General features: G+C 40.9%; 1 protein-coding gene across 1 annotated transcript in view; it reads right to left on the bottom strand.

The window, feature by feature from the left end:
* Positions 1-3029: 3029 nt before the first annotated feature.
* AVL9 (AVL9 cell migration associated) overlaps positions 3030-26524 on the bottom strand; it is a 63328-nt gene continuing 39833 nt past the window's right edge. The window contains exons 8-16 of the mRNA XM_075271127.1: positions 22197-22235; positions 19349-19418; positions 13429-13943; positions 10909-11043; positions 10427-10646; positions 7917-8034; positions 4392-4445; positions 4209-4297; positions 3030-4098 (exon numbers count right to left, since the gene is read on the bottom strand). Coding sequence (XP_075127228.1) covers positions 3992-4098; positions 4209-4297; positions 4392-4445; positions 7917-8034; positions 10427-10646; positions 10909-11043; positions 13429-13943; positions 19349-19418; positions 22197-22235 — 1347 coding nt within the window. The 3' untranslated portion in view covers positions 3030-3991. The remainder of the gene's footprint in view (positions 4099-4208; positions 4298-4391; positions 4446-7916; positions 8035-10426; positions 10647-10908; positions 11044-13428; positions 13944-19348; positions 19419-22196; positions 22236-26524) is intronic.

Below are 26524 nucleotides of genomic sequence, written 5' to 3'. Positions count from 1 at the left end.
TTAGGCCCAAATGAATGGGCCTAGTCCGGAGGAGAGAATGTCTTCAGGGGGATGTTGCGAGGCAAATCCGCCTGAAAGAATGAGCATGTTGCTTCTTTTTCTGGGAGCTGGACCAAACGGTTCCCGGGAAAAAAAAAAGAACTGACCGGCTCCCATTGATTTCAAAGGGAGCTGTCTTTTTGGTTAGGAATTTGAGGTGGCTACGGGCTCAAAATCCTGACCAAAAAAACACCGTGTAAACTTACCCTGAAGAATAATTCTCTTCTCCACCCCAAGAGAAAAGTCCAGGCCTGTTCTAATCGGGTTTGTTCTTGTAATTCACACAGATAAAATATAGTTCACCAAATTGAATGAACACAGACACTTATGCATAAAACCTGTGCCCACAAGTGAAGAAACTAGCCATAGTAAACGGATTTATTGTTTTCCAATACACTCTGAATGCACTGTACGTGCAACAGTTTTTATCAATGTGACCGTTTTGTAGAATTACTGGTCTCATGAAAGCCATTGGCAAACACTGTGTTTTCAGTCAGTGTTTCTATAATTTGCTTACAGTAGTTTATTCTTTACTCAGATTTATTTATTTAAAAAAATAAAAATTAGGACTGATCCTATTAATTTCTATTGTACTGAAACAGATGCCAAAGGGCAAAAGACTACCGCATTGTTCATCACTTCATTCATGGCCAGTTAATTTAGGCTGCGTTCACACGGAGTAACGTGCTGCTCATTCTGACACGTAAACACGTGTCAGAGTGAGCGCTATAAAACAGAATCCCATTGACTTCAATGGATGTCGTCTTACACGCGCTACACATTGAACTCAATGGGTTATAAAGCCTCCTATTGATTTCAATGTGTAGCGCGTGTAAGACCGGCACCCATTGAAGTCAATTGAATCTGTTTTGAAGTGCCTCACTCTGACACCACATATAACCAGAGGTCTAAATGAGCGGCGCGTTACTCCGTAGGAACGGGGCCTAAAATAAAACTCCTTGAGGCTGAAGCCCCACGTTGCACAAATGTGGTGTTTTTTTGTTGCAGAGTTTGCTGCACTTTTTTGAGCCAAAATCAGGAGTGGCTTGAAAAGAAATAGAAAATATAAAAGGAAGCTCTAAGGGCTCGTTCACACGGCAGAAAAGTTTTCTGCTGTGTGGTTTTTTGACACGGTTAGCCACGACCGGATGCCGATGCTCCGCATCGGCATTCCATCGCGGCATCCTGCTCTTGATTAGACCCGAATGAATGGGCCTAAAGAGGAGCGTGTTTCGAGTCACGGACGCTGCGGCTGACTCAGCCGTGTAATTTGCGGCAAGATAGATCATGTTGCTTCTTTTTTCTGCTACTAGCTAGTGGAAAAAAAATAAAAAAGGAGTGGTTCCCCTTTGACTTCAATGGGAGACATTTTTGCAGGTGGAGTTTGAGGCGGATTCTGCGTCAAAGTCCACCTGCAAAAAACTCCATGTGAACTTGCCCTAAGACTTTTTCCTGTTAAATCCACTCTGGACTTTGGGGGAAAAAAAAAAAAAAAAAAAAAAAAGTCAGCAAAATCTACAACAAAAACCGCTGCATTTCCACAACACAGGGCCTCAGCCTTAAATGGATATATCTAGAACTTGTATAGATTCTTGAATGACAGAAGGGCTATAATTTATTCTTCTATGGGCTACATTAAACGTTGCAGCAGCACTCCTCAAGTTGGCACATAGGCCCCCTCTGTCTTTTTTATATACTGGATACTAAAAGAAAAAAAAAAAAAAAGTGCCCCTATTATGGCTGTGCTACATACTAACCATTTATGACACAGCTGTAGAAGGGAAACGTGTACATTCCACAGTCAGTGAGGTGGGGGCCGACCAACCGAAATCCCACTAGAATGTTTACACGCAGATGTGGTTTGTATAGTAGATGCCGCAGGGATAGCGGCACCCACTAAAGAATAAAAAAATATATATATATATGTTTTTAAATTGGAAACTGCTGTCTATGTATGACATGTATAAAATATAACACTTTATAGTCAATATAACAAGTGATTGCATATACAACAAATATTCTCACCTAAAATAAGGAAGATGTGAACGGTCGTTAATTTGATATCAAACACAAATGTGTATTATCATAAATGATAAATTATACAGCTTAGGCTTCACATCTGTTTGGCAAGTGATCATTTCCTCTACACATTTACAAAAATTATGGCCAGATGGGAATGAAGGGCTCAGATTGTTCCCCATCTAACCCACTAATGCCTGCCAAGACCATATTTATTTGTCTATGTGTAGAACGATTCCTTTTAGATATGTCCTCTTGGTAATCTCAGAGTTATGAAGAAAAGATAAATGGATTGATATGGAGAATTGGTCTAATATTCTAGAGTGCATGAGGCCTGTGGTAATAATCGGCTACGCCACCCAGTAACAGCTTTAACAATTATTTAAGGTGAGGAACGCTAGAGCAATGCACTTGTTAAATGGACATTCTGTCTTTAAGAAATACTAGAGCTTAGGCCCGGTTCACATCTGCGTTCCGTATTTTGCTTGTGGAGTCCTCTTGGAGACCCCAAACAAAAACTTATACGCATTAAAAAGCGGTTAGCTAAGAAACCACATGGACCCCATAGACTTTAATGGGGTCTGTGTGGCTTCCGCTCAGTGTCCGCGCGAATCGTGTGGAGAGAAAAAGTACTGTAAGCAACACTTTACTCTCTGTAAGTTTTGTGCAGAAACTGAGGGGAAAACCACATGGACCCCGCTTTTTAATGCGTATAGGTTTCCATTTGGGGGTCTCAAAAAGGACTCCCCAAGCAGAATACCGAATGCAAGATGTGAACTGAGCCTTTGAAATACTTAGGGCAAACCATTGTGTTATGCCAAAGAGGACATAGCATGGCAAGGGTTGCCATACAAGTTTAGTAAAACATGGCTGCTATCTTCAAATGGCATGGTCTAGTACTGTGGTTCTGTTCTACTGAATGAATGGGGTCAAGCTACAATACCACGTATAAAACCAGAGGTCTCGAGTTTACGGCTTCTGAATTAAAGGAGTCATGCTTTTCTAATTGCGTACAGAGCCTTTAATGATTTTCAGAATGATAAGTTCTGCAACTTCCCAACATTCATTGTGTTTTACTACCTCACTATGTTAAAGGGGAGCTGTCAGATCTATTCATATGTCTGTTTTAGTATATTTGTATAACTCACAAAAAACAAAAAAAAAAAAAACAAACCCAAGAGCATCTTTCTGAGAATTCCAGCAACACAAGTTTATAAGCAAAGATCAATAGTCGTCATTTTAAATGTAAATGTAGTTAATTCCTAAAGTAGACATGTCGACAGATCTGAAAGCTCCTCTTGTTCTAGCATTGCTGTCCTTGTATGCTGAATCAATTTCATTTATATCAAGGTTAAAACTTTGTCCTCGTGTCAAAACAGCTCAAGTGCCCGGCTTAAAACTGGAAAACACCTTTATGCCAACTGGAGGAAAAAGAAACCATCTGTTTGTGAGTGGTGATACAATGGCGTAACATGGTGTTATGCTACTTGCTCAAGTGTGGTTACACAGCTATTATGCACGATACAATGCACAGGTCTGCATTCACTTTTAGTTCTCTACACCAACTGAGACAATGGGGTTATAACTGCCCAAGACAAAAAAAAACATAACACACAAGGATGGAAATAAAGTTGTGTCACCCATCAACTAAACGGACAATACGCAATGTAAACACTCCAGAGACTTTAACCATTCATTGTGATTTCAGAACTATTACTTCAGTCTAAGGCTGTATTCAAATTTTCTTTGACACTTGTAAGACTGTATATAAGTTCTTCCAAAAACAAGAGGAAGGCAATTTATAAATATACACTTCTCAAAAAGACAGCTACAGAGGTGAATGAGTTTTATAAGAGCATACAGGTGACTAATGTATACAAATCTGATGGAAATACAGGGAACAGATACAAAATTCCAGTCTTGGGTGTTTTATTCAGTGCTTCTCCTCCTGTTGTTCCTGGGTCAATGGCTGAGAGAAGGTAGAGAGCCAGGAGGACATTGCAGATTTTGCACTGATCAGAGCTCCTCCAACTGACTGCCCTGCAGAAACACAAGAGAGTTGCGTCACGGCTCATGACCACAACCGTTATGGTTTTTGTCTTTGCAGCACATGGCAAATGAATAAACAACGTGAAGATATTTCTTCTTACCTACTGCTTTACCAGTCTGAACCACGTTTCGACTTGTAGATACAACAGCATTGCCGATCTTCTTTCCTCTTTCACTGTTCTGTACTGAACTTTAAAATAACATTCATGTGTTAGTCTTTGTAAAGACATTGGGAGTTATGGTTCTAATGTGCTAGTAAATGAAACACACAAACCAATACTTACTGTGAAAGCCTCAGTTTTACATCTGATACACTATAATTGCCCTGGAATGGATGGCTGAAAGAGAAAACGGTACAGGTGAATAAAAATCAGAGGTATTGTTATTGGAGATGAGAAATGAATGGAAATACAGCGACAGAGGTGGCATCAGGTTTCCTAATGGTTTTATATCAGATAATACTAATATTAAATATCGCAAAAAAAGGCATATCCATATATAAAATAAATAAAATGTTGTGTGCGCACTGTGTGGAACTCCAAATAAGTAACACCACCTGGTGTTAGAACTCACTTCTGAAGTCTCACTAGGCCATGTGTCAATAAAAGAGGGTTTAGGTTTGTGCAAAGCCTAGAGCCAAAGGTACATTATACCTTCGCACTGATATATTGGGTGACACCTTTATAGGTAGAGCAGGCCTTGTTGCACCCAGTTATTCACAGTGATTTTAGGTGAATGCAGCATTTGTTAAAGCTGGGTTCACATCTGCTCTGGAGCCTCCATTTGGATATTCCATTGCAGAAACCACTAAAGATCAATGGACACCAAACAGATCCCATTATTGTCCACGACGTCCACCGGGGCACAGTTTGTGTCTGTTGCTTTAGCGGTCTGTGTGTCCATTGTTCTGGCCCTCTGACAGACAAAGGATTATCTTATTTTAATAGTCCCACCATAGGGAAATTCAGAGTGTTACAGCAGCATGGATAATACAATAATAATACAAAATACAAAAGCTCCATGGTAGAGGCATTACAGTGACAGATGGTACAGATAAAAAGATAAAAGGTAAAGAAGATAGTAGGAGGGGTATCACAACTTAAGGATCTTTCAGTTCTCTGTATGCATAGCTTGTTACTGGTTGTACAGCCTAATGGCAATGGGGATGAAAGACTTCGATAACGCTCCTTCTCACACTTAGAGTGAAGCAGTCGGTTGCTGACAGTACTGCCCAGTGTTATCACGGTCTCATGCCACAACAATGAACAACTGGGTGCAGATGTAAACAGTGTGTAACCAATTCTCTGACAATCACCATATTCAAATAAAGTTATTTAACACCTAGTATGTAGCAGTTCTGTACAGTGGCTTGGACACAGTCACTTCAGTTCTGCTTCCACTGACTTCAATTAAAGATGAGCTGCAGTGATGGCGTGAGTGTGGCTGCTGTATTGAGGACGAAGCTGTATAATTTATAGGACAGGAGCTGGAAGCTGCTCCGTACAGCTGATACGTCCAGTGGCTGGCTGTTGGCCCCCCTCAATCAGGTATTTATGGCTTATCCACAGGACAGGCCCTAAATAGCTTAACCCTGGGCAACACCTTTAAGTTCCCAGGCATTAATAACTGATCCTTCCTCCCACTTTGTAACCTGTTCACTGTACTTGAAGCAAGTGATAAAAGCAGTCCGATACAGTCAGACTGGCGTAGTGCAATATAATGTATAATTTATCACTTAGTATGCTTGGTCCCAGCAGCTGCTAACCAGTATCCAGTGTAACCAAAGGTGAATGGTCACACAGTTGTAGCTGTAAACAACTGAAATGCCCCCTGCATGTAGCTGTCAATCACTGCACTATCACGCAATCATTCGTGGCCACAGTTTCAGCCACATATGGCTACCACTGGTTCATCCTATAGCTATTCCCTATTTATGTGTGGAGGAGAGTTAAAATAAAGTTTCCCTACACAGCAACCTATTAGCATTATTTGTGCCTCTCTATAATTGGTATTCCAACAAATTTGGCTAAAAATATTCTTCAAAAATGTGAAGTTTTTTTTTTTTATCTTCCAGGACAAGTGTAGTTTCACCTCTATGTGTATGTATATGGAAAGAGCACAATACAGAATACACATATGCAAAAATAGTTGGCAGCTCAGCGTTACTTAAAGGTAATTTGTCATCAGAAATGCCATACTGTTTCAAGTACATTATAAACAAGGAATCCGAACAAGTGTAAAATCCCAAGAGGGAGAAGAGCAGAAAAAAGGGTGAAAGATGTAGAGGGGCAGAAAGAAGCCATACTGGTAATGTTTATTTTAAAGAGAACAGGTATCCAAAATGGACACATCTGAATAATTGCATTCACAATAATATGACAATTATGAAACATCTTTTATACTACTCTAGGTTTGATTTCTCTTTTATTTCTGCTAGAAATTTATGAGCAAATTGCGTATTTGGGAGTTACCAGTTCAGGGTGTGCTGACAGCACAAGACCCATCTGTTTCCCGAAGACTAAATTCTGAATTTGGCCACCTGTTTGCACTATATACATGTCAGATAGCCAGACATTTGTCAGCTGAAGTGGCTTAAAGCTGGCTGTAAACTTATAGATTAACCACTTCCGGACCGCCCATAGACTTTATACATCTGGGAAGTGGTTGCCTTGTTCTGACAGGACGTGCTGGCACGTCCTGTCAGAACACAACAGCTGCACGGGATCGTGCAGCTGCTGATACTGGGAGCTGGCTGTAACTTCAGCTGGAGTTCCCACAGAGAAGGCAGGGAACGTTTATTATTGTCCTTGCCTTCTTGATCGCTGTGTATACAAGTCCTCAATGAGCGCTGTATACACAGCTACGCGCGTCACCATGATGCGGCCGCCCTCTGACCCGGCGGTCACGTGATCCGCCGGGCTCAGTGTCTTACAAGAACTGCTGGGTCCTACAGGACCCAGATCAGCTCTGTATACTATGTATACAGCGTGCAGGAGGCTGCATTTCTCCTGCAACTGGGGGTAAATGTAATAGCCCCAGTTACAGGGGAAATCAGCCTCCAATACAACAACAAAAAAAAAAAAAAAGTGATCAGATGTTCCCAAAGGTCTCTTATTACCATATGGGGACATCATCTGAGAAAAAAATAAATAAATAAAAAAAAATAAAAAAGTTTAAAAAATAAAATTAAAAGAGTAAAATAATACGCCAATAAAATGCCGTTATTAAAGGTTATAGCCCCACCCCCCCACAATACCATACAAAATAAAAATTATCATAACGGAGAGGAAGAACTATTTTATAAAGGTTTTCAGTAGCACTTTGTGTTAATAAATAAATAAATAAAAGAAAAGGTGAAAAGCAGGTACAATTTCCCTCCTATTTTATTTATATTTTCTCGGCTATAGAAAAAATTAAAACACATTTGAAAATAAAAACAACATAACAATAAAGCCCTATGTGTCCCCGCAAAAAGACACAAAAATTTGAATGAGATGTATGAGAAAAATGTTACAGCCCTCTAAACTGCACATACAAAATAAACCTAAAGTGTGTCTGGTCCTGGACCACAAATTGGCCCAGTACTGAAGTGGTTAAGATAGTATTTATCTGTAGATACCAATGGTGCCCTTTATGTTCTGGATTTAAATAAACTGTGTATGTTAATGAGATTTTTTCATTTCTGTGGATTACATATAAATTCAGGAAAGCTCAGACGTCCTCTTTAAAATATGCATTGCAGTGTGTTGTATTTTTCTTACCTTCAAACAAGATGATATTGATCAGGTTCCTAAATTTTCTATTCTTACCTTGGATTCACCTCTGCAAGAGCAGGATGTTTATTGCTATTCCATACTCTATAATTGTGTGTTATTCTCCACATTGCAATAAAAGTAGACCCATAGTCTGACAACATCTTCTCATTTTCTAAAAATTAAAAAAATAAAAATAAAAATCCTATTAATATTATAAATGTGAAAGTTTGTGAGTTTGTGGGTTTGTGTGTTTGGATGTTTGCAAGTTCGGATGTTTGTTCCTCAATCACGGAAAAACCGCTCGACCGATTTGGCTGAAATTTTCCACAAACATAGCTAATACACCCGATTAAACAATAGGCTACTTTTCATCACAATAGCGCACATACGTTTGTGCCAGGACCCCCACAAAACCCAAACTCACATCACCATCTCTGCAATCTCACACACTTTGGACCATAGCAAGCCACAAAATTCACATTGCCCTCTACAGCCTCGCCCCTAACCCCACACAATCACATATACATATACTTTACCACTTTGCCCCTCACCTTAATGATACTCCAGGAGGCTCTCTTTAACGCTCCGGAGCAGCCATGTTTGCCGACCCCCACCGCTCTGACAATCCGCGACACCCCCCACCCATGTCAATACCCCTAGGCGGTCTAAAAAAATGCAAAAAATATTTTTTTAAAAAAGTAAAAAAAAAATATAAAAAAAAATAAAAAGGATTAAAAATTCAAATCACCCCCCTTTCCCTAGAACACATATAAAAGTACTTAAAAACTGTGAAACACATGCATGTTAGGTATCCCCACGTCCGAAATCGCCCGCTCTACAAAGCTATACAAATATTTTTCCTGTTCGGTAAACGCTGTAGCGGGAAAAATGGTCAAAAGTGCCAAACCGCTGTTTTTTCACGGTTTTGATTCTGATAAAAATTTGAATAAAAAGTGATCAAAGCAATAACATTTCCCGAAAATGGTAGAACTACAAAGTACACCCGGTCACGCAAAAAAAGACGCCCTATACATCCCCGTATAAAAAAGTTACGGCTGTCGGAATATGACGACTTTTCAAAAAAAAAAAAAATTTTTAAACACAGTTTTGGATTTTTTTTAAGGGGTCAAAATGTAAATAAAACCATATAAATTTGGTATCCCCAGAATCGTAAGGAAACACAGAATACAGGGGACATGTCATTTTGGTTGCACAGTGAACGCCGTAAAACCAAAGCCCGTAAGAAAGTCGCAGAAATGCATTTTTTCTTCAAATCCACCCAATTCTGAATTTTTTCCCTGCTTCCCAGTACATTATATAGAATAAATAATGGTAGCATCATGAAGAAAAATTTGTCCCAGGAAAAATTAAGACCTCATATGGCTCTGGGAGTGGAGAAATAAAAAAGTTATGGGGTTTAGAGGGAGGGGAGTCAAAAACGAAAATCAAAAAATGCCATCGGCGGGAACTTCAAATACTTCTGTCCCAAAGTCACTATGTAAAGTTTCTCACAACACTGTATAGCAGCTCAAATACAAATTAACTTCAACACAAAAGTCTCACGTATTCTCTGAATTACAGAAACAACAAGATACAAAGTTACATTTCATATCCCATACCTTATACACAGTACAAAAACCTTACCCGCGCCTGTATATACCCACTTCTACAATCACCGAAGACGAAGTCGCGGGTACTAGCTAGTTTAAAAATAAATTTGAACATGTACTGTACAATGCAATAGAAGAGAACAGGAATCATGGAATCCTTACTATCAGACTGGCACTCTTTAGAAGGGTCTACTAAGATCAAACTCATTGCTAAGATCTGCGGCAGAATTATTTACAAACAAATATCAGCAGGGTAAATCTGCATGAAATTCTGTGGGTTTTGCTGGAAATTTGCTTCTGTGGATGCAAAATAAGCAAATGTCTCAAATGAAAGAATAAAAAAAAAAACCTAAAACATACAAAAAGCAACAAAAAAATGAGAACATCTTGAAGTGGCAGGGATTAGTAATGGGAGTTCACAGCTTTCAGTTTTTTCTACCATTGTCCATACAAAAAAAAAAAATTTGGCTGCAGATCTGCAATATAATTAACAGCAAAATCCACAACACCAGAAGAGTCAAAAGAGTAAAATGAGCAACTAATCTGGAACTAATACACAACATAAATCATTGCATTTAATTGTGGATTTTACCTGAATAAACCTATAAGCAAAATCACAGTCAATTACTTCTGTATGAACTAAGGCTCCATGCACAAAGGCAAATACGGTTTGGAAAATCCATACCATGCTATGTCCACATTTCCTGACCAGAATCCGGTTTGGAGATCCTGACTCCCTGTATCATAGTAATCTATGATGCTAGGAGCCTCTATGAAGGAATGACCAGTCTGGACCAGGAAATTTTCCATTGGATTTTCAATGTTCCAGGTGGTATTTGTCCGTGAGCATGGGGCTTTAAAGTGCCTCATGCCTGACACGGCTTCAAGTCTCTGTTGCTAGCAAACACTCTTTTTGATAATTTCTCAACAATATGGGGCTTACATATAGAATACCTGGTTGTGCAGAGGCAGAAAGCAAAGAATGCAGGTAAAGTGCAAACTGTGCCCTGATCCATTCGTCACCACCCTCCCATCCTGTGCCGTCCAGAAAGACATCATCTCGGTTTTCAGTAACATGTTTCACTAAGTGATCAATAAATCGAAGATCAGCTGTTGTAGGGTTCAATATCTTCCTCAGCTCAGGGTCATGAATGTTGATTTTTGCATCTTCTACCTTAAAAAGCAAGGTTATTATTGTTACGATTTCTGACTATGTTGAATGATGATGCAGCAAACATATCAGGTCTAGTGCAGAGAAATAGGCAGGGTTGTCCACAGAAACAAAATGAAATTTCAATATTTACTGTCACATCTTTGTTTGCGGTGTAGGAAACATTAGAATCATAAATTGTATCCTGCTAAACAATGCATGCATGCATACAAAAAAAATGCCCAAACTAGCAAGAACCGAACTGGCCTGTTCATTCATTACTCACCTCAACAATGGCGTCACTTAGATGTTTCTGTTGCCGAAAGAGAATGTTGGTGGCTCCAGCTACAAAACCACGGACGCTAACATCAGAGAGTAGGTGATGCTGCTGCAGGGCCATGTACGGTAAACACAAGTACCCCTGAAATAGATAGTACATAAGTCTCCATCATCATCATTTTTTTTTTTTTTTTTAAATACACCTTACACTCCATATTCTTGAATCTGCTGAAGAATGAACGGAAGTCTAAAACAGTTACCTAGAAAGATTACAGATAAGTGTAACACACTGTACCGGATAAGTTTTAAATTGATTTTTAATTGTGTTTTCTGAAACTCTGATTATATCAGATTATAGATTTGATTGAATAAATATGAATTTTGGATATATTTATTTCAGCGTTTGGGGAACATTTATTGGTTTTCTTTATTAGTATCTTGAGGGTTCCCTCATATTTTTCATTGATTTATGGTACTTTAGTTTTATATATTCTGATACCTGTGACTCGTTTCATTGATTTATTATGAGGATAACCGGCTCTTCTGCTCTCCATTTACTGTGAGAAGAGAATCCATCCCTGCCTTCCTTCGCTCATTATGAACCTGTCTTGATTTTGAAGATAACTAAGGACAGAACTTCTCTAGTAACAGGGATTAAACAGCAGAATTAGCTAGATAGGAAACAGTGTCAGCAACTTCAGAGAGATCTCAAGCAGAAAACAGCAATTTCTAAATAAAGTGGATATTAAAAGGACATTTTGGTCCAGAATCAAATGCTTTATTAGTCTGTCACCAGTGTGAAGCATATTAATGTCTTCCTGCTGTATTTTTCGATTTTCGTTTTTAACTCCCCACCTTCCAAAAGCCTTAACTTTTTGTGTTCGCTGAAATGTATGAGGGCTTAATCTTTGCAGGACAAATTGTACTTTGTAGTGGTACCATTAATTATTCTTTACAATGTACTAGGAAGCTGGAAAATATACATTTAAAATGGGGTGGAATTGAAGAAAAATTGCATTTGTGCAATATTCTTATGGGAATAGTTTTTACAGCGTTCACTGTGCAGTCAAAATGACATCACCTGCATTCTATGGTATAATTATGGAAATACCTAATTTATGTGTTTTTTAATATTTTCACTCCTAGAAAATCCAAAACTGTACAAAAACAAAATAAAAAAGATATTCTGACTCTCATATCATTTTTATATTTTCATGTAGATAGAGGAGGGTTTTTTTTTTTACACTCAAGTAGTATGGGTTCCGATCACTAATACAATATCTTGTAACAGAAGTGTATGTCAGTCAAGTCTAGGAGCTGTCATGACAATGGGTTGCCGGACACAGATCTCATTTTGGGGGCCTGACAATACGTCCCAATAATGTGCAGCTAGGAAAATGGCGCCTTGTTTAGCTCTGACCGAGGCATCAGGAGATTTAATGCCCACGATCAGCGTAGGCATAGATCACAGAAATTGATGCCTGTTTGCTTACTTCTCTACTGGAAGAGAAAGTCGTACTTGCAGTTCTTTTTCTTCCGTTTGAAAATTAAGTAAACAAGACAAAAGGCAGCATCAGTCAGGTTTTTACCAGGATCATGAATGTAGACAGAGGATACTCTGTTTGCATCAGTCACTGTATGATGGATCAGATCACCGTACTTCAATGATGGTAGTGTGAAATACGCCCGGGTCTTTGACCGCCACTGACCGAACAGCTCTCCAGAACATATGGTTGAGAGCTTGATTCATAGACCTGATTATCAGTGCTTACTCAAAATGCTGTTGAGCAGATATGCAGGGTTCTCCATCACCACTGGGAGTGCACACACCAGTAAGTGCAATCTTGTGCATAAAGGATTGCATGAGGAAGCATTTTGATACAACAGCATAAATAGTGCATTGCTGTATACTTGAAAATGTGTTATTATGTACCTTTTATAAAACACGTCATTAGGTACCCATACTACTGCATAAGATCTGAGTTTGGTCCGGTAAGACCCCTTTGTTTTGCTTTACATTTAGATCTCCTGAAGATTGCTCCTCTAACTGTGGGACATGAAACGCATTCCAGGATGGAAAGATTTTAATAGGGATATTTAGGGACAGCATGTTAGACTGTCCTTATCAGGACAGGAGTTCATTTTTGGGATCTAGGTGACAGGGTAGTCACTCTGCCCATACCATCAAGTCCCATTGATTTCCCACTGCTTCTCAGTAAGATCTGGTAAGACGGCTCCTTTTTTAAGAGCACGGATTGATATTGTGCAGTTTCAGTACTGTTGTTGCAGATGACTTGGGATTCCATTTTTAATAAATTGAGTAAAAGTTAGGTTTAACATTACTGACCTTTGCCTGTGTAATTGTATTCTGGAATCTTGGGTGTTATCTACCAATTTTCTAACACATGCTTTGTTGGTAATTTTAGAGTGTCCCAACCTTTTTGGAATTGGGGTTGTACATATATGGCTCAGATAGGTAGGTTTGTTTTTTTTACAGTTGGTGATTCAGGTTTCTCATCAATTTTACCTTTGTGAAAATTGCCAATGGCATTCCATACTTGTCTTCTTCTAGACCAGATATAAGACCGGGAGTAAATACGGCCTGTCCAGTTTTGGACTGAGGTTGCACTGTTATAGGAACACTTCCTGAAGCAACTGTGTCTTTAATAAGCAGCTCACAAGAGCCTGGTCCCAAATTCCATACTTCCCCTTCATCTGTTGTAAGACACTCCTCCAGTATGCTTGGATCTAGTGTCTCCCAGTCACTCTCAACAGATTCTGGAGATGTGTGAGATGGAGGTCTGAGATGCTCTATACTGCTATTAGCATCCATTTCAGATCTAGTAGTGGAAACGTCAGGTTTACAAGGTTCTACTAAAGTGTCTTGTCCAATGTCAGAATTCTCATCTTTAGGACTAGAAATCTGAGATGATGTTGGGCTGTTGTCATGTAATGATGCAATGGCTGGAACTTCCCCTTCATCTGCAACACTTTGCCGAGGCCTGTAGTGTGAACTGTCTGTGAGTCCATGCTCAATCATACCTATATGAGAGCAAGAAAAAAAATACTATTTAAAAAAAGCAGCAATTAAAAAGCAAAAACAAGTTGCTAATCCATTTTTACTTATGTGAACAGTAATATGAAATGAAAGGTGATGTGTAGAAGAAAACGTCATCCAATTGTAAATGACTGAGGATTGCACTCATGGAAATAAAAAAACAACAACCCCCCCCCCAAAAAAAAAACAAAAAAAAAAACAACCTCCCCCCCCCCCCCCAACAACGATAGTTCTAAATCAGCTCCTTGCCATAGAATACATATAAAAGTTTTTAAAAAAAAAAAAAAAAAAAAAAAAAGAAAGTTACTGTTACACACATACACATTAGGCATCCCTGTGTCCAAAAATGCCCGGTCTACTTATAAAACATTTTTCATGTACTGTGAACGTCAAAATCAAAAGTGCCAAACCGCCGTTTTTTTTCACAGTTTCATCTCCAATTTAAATAAAAGGTGATCTAGGCAATAGATGAATGGGTTGTGAAGCAGACCATCAGCAAGCTTTCGCCTGTCCAGGTTGTCTGAGGTTTAGGACTGAAACCCCAGGGTGGACAGCGGCGATAGTGTGAACCCTCCTTTACAGAAAAGATGGTTCGGGACTGGAAAGCAAATAAAAAAACATTAAAGAGTATGCTAAGGGATAAGTGTGCATTAAGAAGAGGTACCCCAGAGAAGAGGGGTAGTCTTATACGGAGAGTATATCCCAAACTCTATATTTTAACTGGAAAAGTTGGGGGTCGTCTTATATGCCAGAAAGTATGGTATATGGCTTAAGGTTACCTAATGGCAGGGTCAGCCTTAGGTCAGGCAGTGACCTGGTACAGAATTCACTTGTGATGCCTCTCACCAGTCATAAGAAAACATTCTTAACCCCTTCCCGACATGCGCCGTAATAGTACGGCGCGTGTCGGGTCTGTAACTATGGCGACCGCCCGGGAGCCGGGCGGCCGTCATAGCCGCCGGGTGTCTACTGCTTTAAGCAGTAGACAACCGGCTCTAATGCCTCCGATCGGTCCCCGGACCGATCGGAGGCATTAACCCCTCCGGCGCTGCTGTCAAAGGCGCCGGAGGCGCCATTTTCCCGGCGGCGCATGGGCGCCGCCATTTTGGCAGGGATCGCCGGCTCCTGGAGCATGCTCCAGGGCCGACGTCACGTTGCCATGACAGCCGGGAGCCTTGTTAAAGGCTCCCAGCCGGTCTGCAAATTCTCTCTTTTGCAGGCTGGTCTATGCAGCCTGCAAAAGAGATGATGATTTTTTGCAATGCATTGCAATGCATTAGCATTGTAATGCATTGCATTAGTGATCAGACCCCCTGGGGTTCAACACCCCTAGGGGGTCTAATAAATGCAAAAAAAATAAAAAAAAAAAGTAAAAAAATATATAAAAAAAATATAAAAAGTATTAAAAGTTCAAATCACCCCCCTTTCCCTAGAACAAATATAAAAGTAGTTAAAAACTGTGAAACATATACATGTTAGGTATCCCCGCGTCCGAAATCGCCCGCTCTACAAATCTATAAAAATATTTTTCCTGTTCGGTAAACGCCGTAGCAGGAAAAATAGTCAAAAGTGCCAAACCGCCGTTTTAATTCTGATAAAAATTTGAATAAAAAGTGATCAAAGCAATAACATTTCCCGAAAATGGTAGAACTAAAAAGTACACCCGGCCCCGCAAAAAAAAGACACTCTATGCATCCCCGTACACCTATGTATAAAAAAGTTATGGCTGTCGGAATATGGCGACTTTTAGAAAAAAAATTTTTTAACACAGTTTTGGAATTTTTTTAGGGGTCAAAATGTAAATAAAACCATATAAATTTGGTATCCCTGGAACCGTATCGAAACACAGAATATAGGGGACATGTCATTTTGGCTGCACAGTGAACGCCGTAAAACCAAAGCCCGTAAGAAAGTCGCAGAAATGCATTTTTTCTTCAAATCCACCCCATTCAGAATTTTTTCCCTGCTTCCCAGTACATTATATAGAATAATTAATGGTGGCATCATGAAGAAAAAATTGTCCCGCAAAAATTAAGACCTCATATGACTCTGGGAGCAGAGAAATAAAAAAGTTATGGGGTTTAGAAGGAGGGGAGTCAAAAACGAAAAACGAAAATCAAAAAATGCCATCGGCGGGAAGGGGTTAATAATAGAGATGAGCGAACACTAAAATGTTCGAGGTTCGAAATTCGATTCGAACAGCCGCTCACTGTTCGAGTGTTCGAATGGGTTTCGAACCCCATTATAGTCTATGGGGAACATAAACTCGTTAAGGGGGAAACCCAAATTCGTGTCTGGAGGGTCACCAAGTCCACTATGACACCCCAGGAAATGATACCAACACCCTGGAATGACACTGGGACAGCAGGGGAAGCATGTCTGGGGGCATAAAAGTCACTTTATTTCATGGAAATCCCTGTCAGTTTGCGATTTTCGCAAGCTAACTTTTCCCCATAGAAATGCATTGGCCAGTGCTGATTGGCCAGAGTACGGAACTCGACCAATCAGCGCTGGCTCTGCTGGAGGAGGCGGAGTCTAAGATCGCTCCACACCAGTCTCCATTCAGGTCCGACCTTAGACTCCGCCTCCTCCGGCAGAGCCAGCGCTGATTGGCCGAAGGCTGGCCAATGCATTCCTATGCGAATGCAGACTTAGCAGTGCTGAGTCAGTTTTGCTCAACTACACATCTGATGCACACTCGGCACTGCTACATCAGATGTAGCAATCTGATGTAGCAGAGCCGAGGGTGCACTAGAACCCCTGTGCAAACTCAGTTCACGCTAATAGAATGCATTGGCCAGCGCTGATTGGCCAATGCATTCTATTAGCCCGATGAAGTAGAGCTGAATGTGTGTGCTAAGCACACACATTCAGCACTGCTTCATCACGCCAATACAATGCATTAGCCAGTGCTGATTGGCCAGAGTACGGAATTCGGCCAATCAGCGCTGGCTCTGCTGGAGGAGGCGGAGTCTAAGGTCGGACCTGAATGGAGACTGGTGTGGAGCGATCTTAGACTCCGCCTCCTCCAGCAGAGCCAGCGCTGATTGGCCGAATTCCGTACTCTGGCCAATCAACGCTGGCCAATGCATTCTATTAGCTTGATGAAGCAGAGTGTGCACAAGGGTTCAAGCGCACCCTCGGCTCTGATGTAGCAGAGCTGAGGCTGCACAAGGGTTCAAGCGCACCCTCGGCTCTGATGTAGGAGAGCCGAGGGTGCACTTGAACCCTTGTGCACCCTCAGCTCTGCTACATCAGAGCCGAGGGTGCGCTTGAACCCTTGTGCACACTCTGCTTCATCAAGCTAATAGAATGCATTGGCCAGCGCTGATTGGCCAATGTATTCTATTAGCCTGATGAAGTAGAGCTGAATGTGTGTGCTAAGCACACACATTCAGCTCTACTTCATCGGGCTAATAGAATGCATTGGCCAGCGCTGATTGGCCAGAGTACGGAACTCGACCAATCAGCGCTGGCTCTGCTGGAGGAGGCGGAGTCTAAGATCGCTCCACACCAGTCTCCATTCAGGTCCGACCTTAGACTCCGCCTCCTCCAGCAGAGCCAGCGCTGATTGGCCGAATTCCGTACTCTGGCCAATCAGCACTGGCTAATGCATTGTATTGGCGTGATGAAGCAGTGCTGAATGTGTGTGCTTAGCACACACATTCAGCTCTACTTCATCGGGCTAATAGAATGCATTGGCCAATCAGCGCTGGCCAATGCATTCTATTAGCGTGAACTGAGTTTGCACAGGGGTTCTAGTGCACCCTCGGCTCTGCTACATCAGATTGCTACATCTGATGTAGCAGTGCCGAGTGTGCATCAGATGTGTAGTTGAGCAAAACTGACTCAGCACTGCTAAGTCTGCATTCGCATAGGAATGCATTGGCCAGCCTTCGGCCAATCAGCGCTGGCTCTGCCGGAGGAGGCGGAGTCTAAGGTCGGACCTGAATGGAGACTGGTGTGGAGCGATCTTAGACTCCGCCTCCTCCAGCAGAGCCAGCGCTGATTGGTCGAGTTCCGTACTCTGGCCAATCAGCGCTGGCCAATGCATTCTATTAGCCCGATGAAGTAGAGCTGAATGTGTGTGCTTAGCACACACATTCAGCTCTACTTCATCAGGCTAATAGAATACATTGGCCAATCAGCGCTGGCCAATGCATTCTATTAGCTTGATGAAGCAGAGTGTGCACAAGGGTTCAAGCGCACCCTCGGCTCTGATGTAGCAGAGCTGAGGGTGCACAAGGGTTCAAGTGCACCCTCGGCTCTCCTACATCAGAGCCGAGGGTGCGCTTGAACCCTTGTGCAGCCTCGGCTCTGCTACATCAGAGCCGAGGGTGCGCTTGAACCCTTGTGCACACTCTGCTTCATCAAGCTAATAGAATGCATTGGCCAGCACTGATTGGCCAGAGTACGGAATTCGGCCAATCAGCGCTGGCCAATGCATCCCTATGGGAAAAAGTTTATCTCACAAAAATCACAATTACACACCCGATAGAGCCCCAAAAAGTTATTTTTAATAACATTCCCCCCTAAATAAAGGTTATCCCTAGCTATCCCTGCCTGTACAGCTATCCCTGTCTCATAGTCACAAAGTTCACATTCTCATATGACCCGGATTTGAAATCCACTATTCGTCTAAAAAGGAGGTCACCTGATTTCGGCAGCCAATGACTTTTTCCAATTTTTTTCAATGCCCCCGGTGTCGTAGTTCCTGTCCCACCTCCCCTGCGCTGTTATTGGTGCAAAAAAGGCGCCAGGGAAGGTGGGAGGGGAATCGAATTTTGGCGCACTTTACCACGTGGTGTTCGATTCGATTCGAACATGGCGAACACCCTGATATCCGATCGAACATGTGTTCGATAGAACACTGTTCGCTCATCTCTAGTTAATAAGTCTTGTAGAATGAAGGTTTTAGTGCCCATTTCCTACTTGGATGCCTAATGCGTCCAGATTTGCAGCACATCTCATTCAGATGCATGATAGATCCCTATGTTTTAAAGGATTATTCTAGTCTCTTTTATTGATGGCCTATCCTCTAAAGAAAAATCAGTGGGGATCAAACACCGGAAAACATCCACTGATCAGTTGTTTGAAATGGCTGCTGCGCTTATGTGAGTACTATGACGTCTTCACATTTTACAATGCACGCTGTTTGGTTCGTAGTAGCCATGCATGTAACCTTGTCCCTTTCACTTCTATGGGCCATCTCAATCTCAGTTTACAATGGGCTCTATGGAGAGGGGACAGGGTGGGAGGGAGAGATATTAGGCACTAAATGAGTCAGTTTTGTCAGGAGAAGGCTGAATGATGAATTTCACTTACAAATATTTTAAGCAACAGTGGAGAAGATAGGGTTAAAGAAGAAATACAAGTTGAAATATCTAACCTGGAAACAGAGACAACACAGTCATCAATGCACCCACTAGCCTATTAACGGGAGAGACGTAAAACAAGACCTGTGAAAAATATAGATAAAAATTATTAATGCCATTAAATCGCAGACATTCCTGAACGAAAGTCACGAGTGAAACTGGCTGTCCAATTGGACAACCTGCTTCTATATACTCAGGTACACTGCTCGGTTCTTTTCATGACATAATATGCAATCTAAAACATAGAGATACAAGGAGTTAATGGTCAGAAACATGAAATGGTCAGTATTTAAAAAGTGTGTAATAAAAACACATCCATCTAAATTGGTGCACAAAATGAAGTGCATAAAAAGAATAATAATGGTAATTTGTGTCGCTAAGGGCAGATACAACAGATAAAGGGAGCTTGATGAATCCCCCTTATGGAGTTGGACAAAAAATTTTTTGATGGCAGCTGTATGTATGTGTGTATATATTATATATATATATATATATACACACACATATATATATATATATATATATATATATATATATATATATATATATATATATATATATATATATATATACACACACATATATATATATATACATATATACACACACACACACACACACACACACAGTACAGACCAAAACTTTGGACACACCTTCTCATTTATAGAGTTTTCTGTATTTTCAAGACTATGAAAATTGTAGAATCACACTGAAGGCAACAAAACTATGAATTAACATTTGTGGCATTATATACTTAACAAAAAAAAAGGTGAAACAACTGAAAATCTGTCTTATATTCTAGGTTCTTCAAAGTAGCCACCTTTTGCTTTGATTCGTGCTTTGCACTCTTGATGAGCTTCAAGAGGTAGTCACCGGAAATGGTTTTCATTTCACAGGTGTGCCCTGTCAGGTTTAATAAGTGGGATTTCTTGCCTTATAAATGGGATTGGGACCATCAGTTGTGTTGTGCAGAAGTCAGGTGGATACACAGCTGATAGTCCTACTGAATAGACTGTTACAATTTGTATTATGGCAAGAAAAGAAGCAGGTAAGTAAAATGAGTGGTCATCATTACTTTAAGAAATGAAGGTCAGTCAGTCTGAAAAATTGGAAAAACTTGGAAAGCGTCCCCAAGTGCAGATGCAAAAACCATCAAGCGCTACAAAGAAACTGGCTCACATGAGGACTACCCCAGGAAAGGAAGACCAAGAGACACCTCTGCTGCGGAGGATAAGTTCATCCGAGTCACCAGCCTCAGAAATTGCAGGTTAACAGCAGCTCAGATTAGAGACCAGGTCAATGCCACACAGAGTTCTAGCAGCAGACACATCTCTACAACAACTGTTAAGAGGAGACTTTGTGCAGCAGGCCTTCATGGTAAAATAGCTGCTAGAAAACCACTGCTAAGGACAGGCAACAAGCAGAAGAGACTTGTTTGGGCTAAAGAACACGAGGAATGGACATTAGACCAGTGGAAATCTGTGCTTTGGTTTGAGGAGTCCAAATTTGAGCTCTTTAGTTCCAACCACCATGTCTTTGTGCGACGCAGAAAAGGTGAACGGATGGACTCTACATGCCTGGTTCCCACCGTGAAGAATGGAGGAGGAGGTGTGATGGTGTGGGGGTGCTTTGCTGGTGACACTGTTGGGGATTTATTCAAAATTGAAGACATACTGAACCAGCATGGCTACCACAGCGACATGCTATTCCATCCGGTTTGCGGTTAGCTGGACCATCATTTATTTTTCAACAGGAAGATGACCCCAAACACACCTCCAGGCTGTGTAAGGTCTATTTGACCAAAAAGGAGAGTGATGGGGTGCTATACCAGATGATCTGGCCCCCACAGTCACCAGACCTGAACCCAATCGAGATGGTTTGGGGTGAGCTGGACCGCAGAGTGAAGGCAAAAGGGCCAACAAGTGCTAAGCATCTCTAGAAATTCCTTCAAGACTGTCGGACCATTTCAGGTGACTACATCTTGAAGCTCATAAAGAGAATGCCAAGAGTGTGCAAAGCAGTAATTAAAGCAAAAGGTGGCTACTTTTGAAGAACTTAGAATATAAGAAATATTTTCAGTTGTTTCACACTTTTTCGCTAAGTATATAATTCCACGTGTTAATTCATAGTTTTGATGCCTTCAGTGTGATTCTACAATTTTCAGTCGTGAAAATACAGAAAACTCTTTGAATGAGAAGGTGTGTCCAAACTTTTGGTCAGTACTGTGTATATGTATCTCTATCTATCTATATTAAAATCTGTAGTAGTCAGATCTATACAAATCCACAGTTCTCGCCTGATTTGGGTGAAATTTGACAGGCTCCATAGAAGTCTATGGAACTGTAGAATACACGGCCCAGAGACTGCAGTGTGCCAGCAGCCTTACTGAGCAGCACATTACAGTGTGGTCAGACAAAAACTGCCTCATAGTAAGATTGTCATAATTGCTGACTATACAGGGAGCTTTCATCACTGAAGCACTACAATAGATAGTTGTGTAACTGGAAACCAGTTTTACTCTTTTGTCCGTGAACTACTTATAGATTACACTGGAGAGAGGGGGAAAGGGTTGCACTATGTTGTTTATTGGGTGTAAATGTTTTATACGTTTGTGTAAGGTACATCAATTTTAATTTTTGACAAAAAATAGCTCATAAAATAGTTGTAATAGTTTATACTACATAATATGTATTGAATACGTAAAAATCAATAAAAATGTTGAAATGGAAAAAAAAAAAAGTTATTGTTCAATTAAATGTTACGACAAATTAGTAAAATGCCAAAATAAAAATTAAAAGTGGAAAAAAAAGATTTACTGTAGCACTCTGATAATGTCATTTTGAGTGTGACACTGAAACTTACCTTTTTCTCAAGGAGAATGAGTTTAAACAGAATTAACACCTGTAAAATAAGGGACAAAATATTAAGGTTAATGTTCATAACATTTTACCATAAATATTTTGGCAAGTAAAATGCTCATTCCATGCTGAGATATAGCCTTCACTCACAAAACTCTCCCCTCTCCAATGTATCCTGAATGGGGCAGCTAGGCTCATCTTTCAGTCAAAATGCTACACAAATGCCTCCAGTCTGTGCCAGTTACTCCACCGGCTGCCCATCAACTTCCAGAAAGCAGTACCTCCTTAAGGCAAAGGCCCCACATTGCGGAAATACAGCTTCTTTGGTTGTAGATTTTGCTGTGTTTTTTTTTTTTTTTGGAGCCAAAGCCAGGAGTGGCTTGAGCAGAAGGTAGAAGTATAAGAACTATACTTCCCACTATATAATTCCCATTCCTTTTGCATCCATTCTTGTCAGAAGGTAGAAGTATAAGAACTTCCTATAGGTTTTCCATTCCTTTTTCCATTTCTCAGCCTAGCCCCATGTTGCGGAAACACGGCTTTTTTTTTGTTACAGATTTTACTGCATTTTTTTGCCAATGCCAATAATGGCTACAAAAGGAATTGAAAATCTATTGGAAGTTCTTATACTTCTACCTTCTGCTAAATCCACTCCTGCCTTTGGCTCAAAAAACTGCAGCAAAATCTGCAATAAAAAAAGCTGCATTTCCACAATGTGGGGCCTTAGCCTAAGGCCAGGGCCCCACAGGCCCAAAACGCCGCGGTAAAAATCGCAACCGTTTTACAGTACTTGCAAAGTGGATGGGATTCATGCAAATCCCATGCCCACTTGGCAGGGAAAAAAAAAAAATAAAAAAATCATTGCAGCGCGGACACACTGCGATTTTCAAAACAGCCGGCAGGTTTCCCATTGCTATAATTGAAAAGAAGTCAGCGGAGAAAAACTCTGAACTTTCTGTTCAAAGTGCTGCGGGAAGAACAACGATGCATGCTTTAGCGCGGCGCTTCTGACCCATGGTGCTGTAGCCTTAAGGAATTTTCCGGGCAAAAAGTAATTTTTTTAAAAATGGTCAGTTAGTGGTATTAATAGGTTAATAAGTGCTCCCCGATAACTTTAGCAGTGTTTTGAGTGATTTCCGGGTTTCTCTGGAAGCTCCTGGCATCTTCTGCATGTGTTTACATGGGAAGCTTCCTGTTCTGTTTTCCTACAACTAACATAATGCATAGCACTTCACTCAGAGCTGATTAACACTACCTCTCCTTCTCACTCCCTCCTCCCACATACCCCCTCAACTAACTAATTTAGCCCACCCACCCCATCATACTTCCCTATCTTCCTCCTCTTCTTGACCTATGCCAGTACCGATGCAATAGAGCTGGAGGGCTGGCATGCGCTGTAGCCAACACTGCAACTCTATTTCGCACATGTGGGTGGCTAGCAGACGACAAGAAAAGGAGAAGCCGGCCATATAGAAGGGAGTGATTTCCCATGCCCAGAAGATCTGGACAGAAAGAAAAGCAAGTATGATGGGATTGGGGGGGGGTTAAGTGGAGTTCTGTTTGTAGAAAGTCAATGGATAATTTGAAAATGTACTAAATGTACTCCAGCGATCTAGGTAAATATACATTTTTGTAAAGTTAGGGCATGTTTACACAGAGTTTTTTTGCAACATGGAAAAAAAAAAATCTGCTTCAGGAATTAGCAAACGATTTTTTTCATGCTTTTTTTTTTTTTTTTTTTTTACAGGATGCTTTTTTTTTGTCGCGCTTTGACGCATTTTTCTTGCTCCAGCACAGTACATGGACCTGGAAACTTCTCTTTAAAAAAACGCTAGGTGTTTTTGGGTTGTTTGGTTTTTGCAAAAACCACATCAAAATTTGTGCCAAAAACCCAAAAACCCACTCCACGTTTTTTCCGCCTCCTATTGACTACAATGGGTTTTTCCACGCGGAATCCACCTGAAGACAGGCCATGTTGCTTTTTTTTCCCCGCTAGCTGAAAAAAACTGCTAGTGACTCCCATTGAACTGAATGGGAGGCGTTTTTTTTATCAGGTTGACGCCACGTTAAAATCTGCCTGCAAAAAACTCTGTGTGAAGAGACCCTTCGAAAGGTAGGTGAAGGAGGGTGCTTAAGCTTAGTGTGGAAATATCATTTTATCCCGGACAGCCCCTTTAATCCTTGTCTACAACCCTATTTGCCCCCCTGTTTCACCAGTGATTTAACACGGACATCCTTCACAATGTGAAGCAAACACTCTCCCCGACCTTCCATCTCAAAGACTTTTTCAAATTAACACCAGTTTTCTGGAATGAATTACCCCAACAATAAGATTACTTCCAAAGCTTGTTAGACGGACCTATCATGCTCCCTAATTTAACTGTTCCACACTCCTCCCACAACCTCTACTTATCTTCTCTACATTATCCCCCAGGACCCTAGTTGTCCACACACTGTCTTTGCTCACGGATCTGAACATGCAGATAGAGCACATGCAAATAAACTCAACTTTATGCTGCTTGTATTATAAAATATGGCTGAACCATTGTACATGCTTTTTTATCTTTTCCTCGTGTCATCCCTTGTTCCTCATAAATAGTAAGCTCTTGGGAGCAGGGCCATCATTCATATTGTTTTAACTGATAACCTTAGTAAAACATCTGACTAGAAGACGCACCCAGGTTTAGGCAATAAAAATTATGAAAAAATATTTCATACAAATTTAACCTTCCATGGTGTAAAAATGGAATAGAGAGGTCAACAACACTAACTGGTATGCAAAGGGGAAATAAATGGGGCTATTCGCGGTTTGCCCTAGTTGCTCAGAAGGTGAACATACAGTGGGGCAAAAAAGTATTTAGTCAGTCACCAATAGTGCAAGTTCCACCACTTAAAAAGATGAGAGGCGTCTGTAATTTACATCATAGGTAGACCTCAACTATGAGAGACAAAATTAGAAAACAAATCCAGAAAATCACATTGTCTGATTTTGTAAGAATTTATTTGCAAATTATGGTGGAAAATAAGTATTTGGTCAGTAACAAAATTTCATCTCAATACTTTGTTATATATCCTTTGTTGGCAATGACAGAGGTCAAACGTTTTCTGTAAGTCTTCACAAGGTTGGCACACACTGTTGTTGGTATGTTGGCCCATTCCTCCATGCAGATCTCCTCTAGAGCTGTGATGTTTTGGGGCTGTCGCTTGGCAACACGGACTTTCAACTCCCTCCAAAGGTTTTCTATAGGGTTGAGATCTGGAGACTGGCTAGGCCACTCCAGGACCTTGAAATGCTTCTTACAAAGCCACTCCGTTGCCCTGGCGGTGTGCTTTGGATCATTGTCATGTTGAAAGACCCAGCCACGTTTCATCTTCAATGCCCTTGCTGATGGAAGGAGGTTTACACTCAAAATCTCAGGATACATGGCCCCATTCATTCTTTCATGTACCCAGATCAGTCGTCCTGGCCCCTTTGCAGAGAAACAGCCCCAAAGCATGATGTTTCCACCCCCATGCTTTACAGTAGGTATGGTGTTTGATGGATGCAACTCAGTATTCTTTTTCCTCCAAACACGAAAAGTTGTGTTTCTACCAAACAGTTCCAGTTTGGTTTCATCAGACCATAGGACATTCTCCCAATACTCTTCTGGATCATCCAAATGCTCTCTAGCAAACTTCAGACGGGCCCGGACATGTACTGGCTTAAGCAGTGGGACACGTCTGGCACTGCAGGATCTGAGTCCCTGGCGGCGTAGTGTGTTACTGATGGTAGGCTTTGTTACATTGGTCCCAGCTCTCTGCAGTTCATTCACTAGGTCCCCCCGCGTGGTTCTGGGATTTTTGCTCACCGTTCTTGTGATCATTTTGACCCCACGGGGTGAGATTTTGCGTGGAGCCCCAGATCGAGGGAGATTATCAGTGGTCTTGTATGTCTTCCATTTTCTAATTATTGCTCCCACAGTTGATTTCTTCAATCCAAGCTGGTTGCCTATTGCAGATTCAGTCTTCCCAGCCTGGTGCAGGGCTACAATTTTGTTTCTGGTGTCCTTTGACAGCTCTTTGGTCTTCACCATAGTGGAGTTTGGAGTCTGACTGTTTGAGGGTGTGCACAGGTGTCTTCTTATACTGATAAGTTTAAACAGGTGCCATTACTACAGGTAATGAGTGGAGGAAAGAGTAGACTCTTAAAGAAGAGGTTACAGGTCTGTGAGAGCCAGAAATCTTGATTGTTTGTAGGTGACCAAATACTTATTTTCCACCATAATTTGCAAAAAAATTCTTACAAAATCAGACATTGTGATTTTCTGGATTTGTTTTCTCATTTTGTCTCTC

Source organism: Leptodactylus fuscus, chromosome 4 (assembly GCF_031893055.1).
Source record: "Leptodactylus fuscus isolate aLepFus1 chromosome 4, aLepFus1.hap2, whole genome shotgun sequence".
Classification (NCBI taxonomy): Eukaryota; Metazoa; Chordata; class Amphibia; order Anura; family Leptodactylidae; genus Leptodactylus; species Leptodactylus fuscus.
Note: the sequence above shows the minus strand (reverse complement) of the source record. Positions and strands in the feature narration are given on the sequence as shown.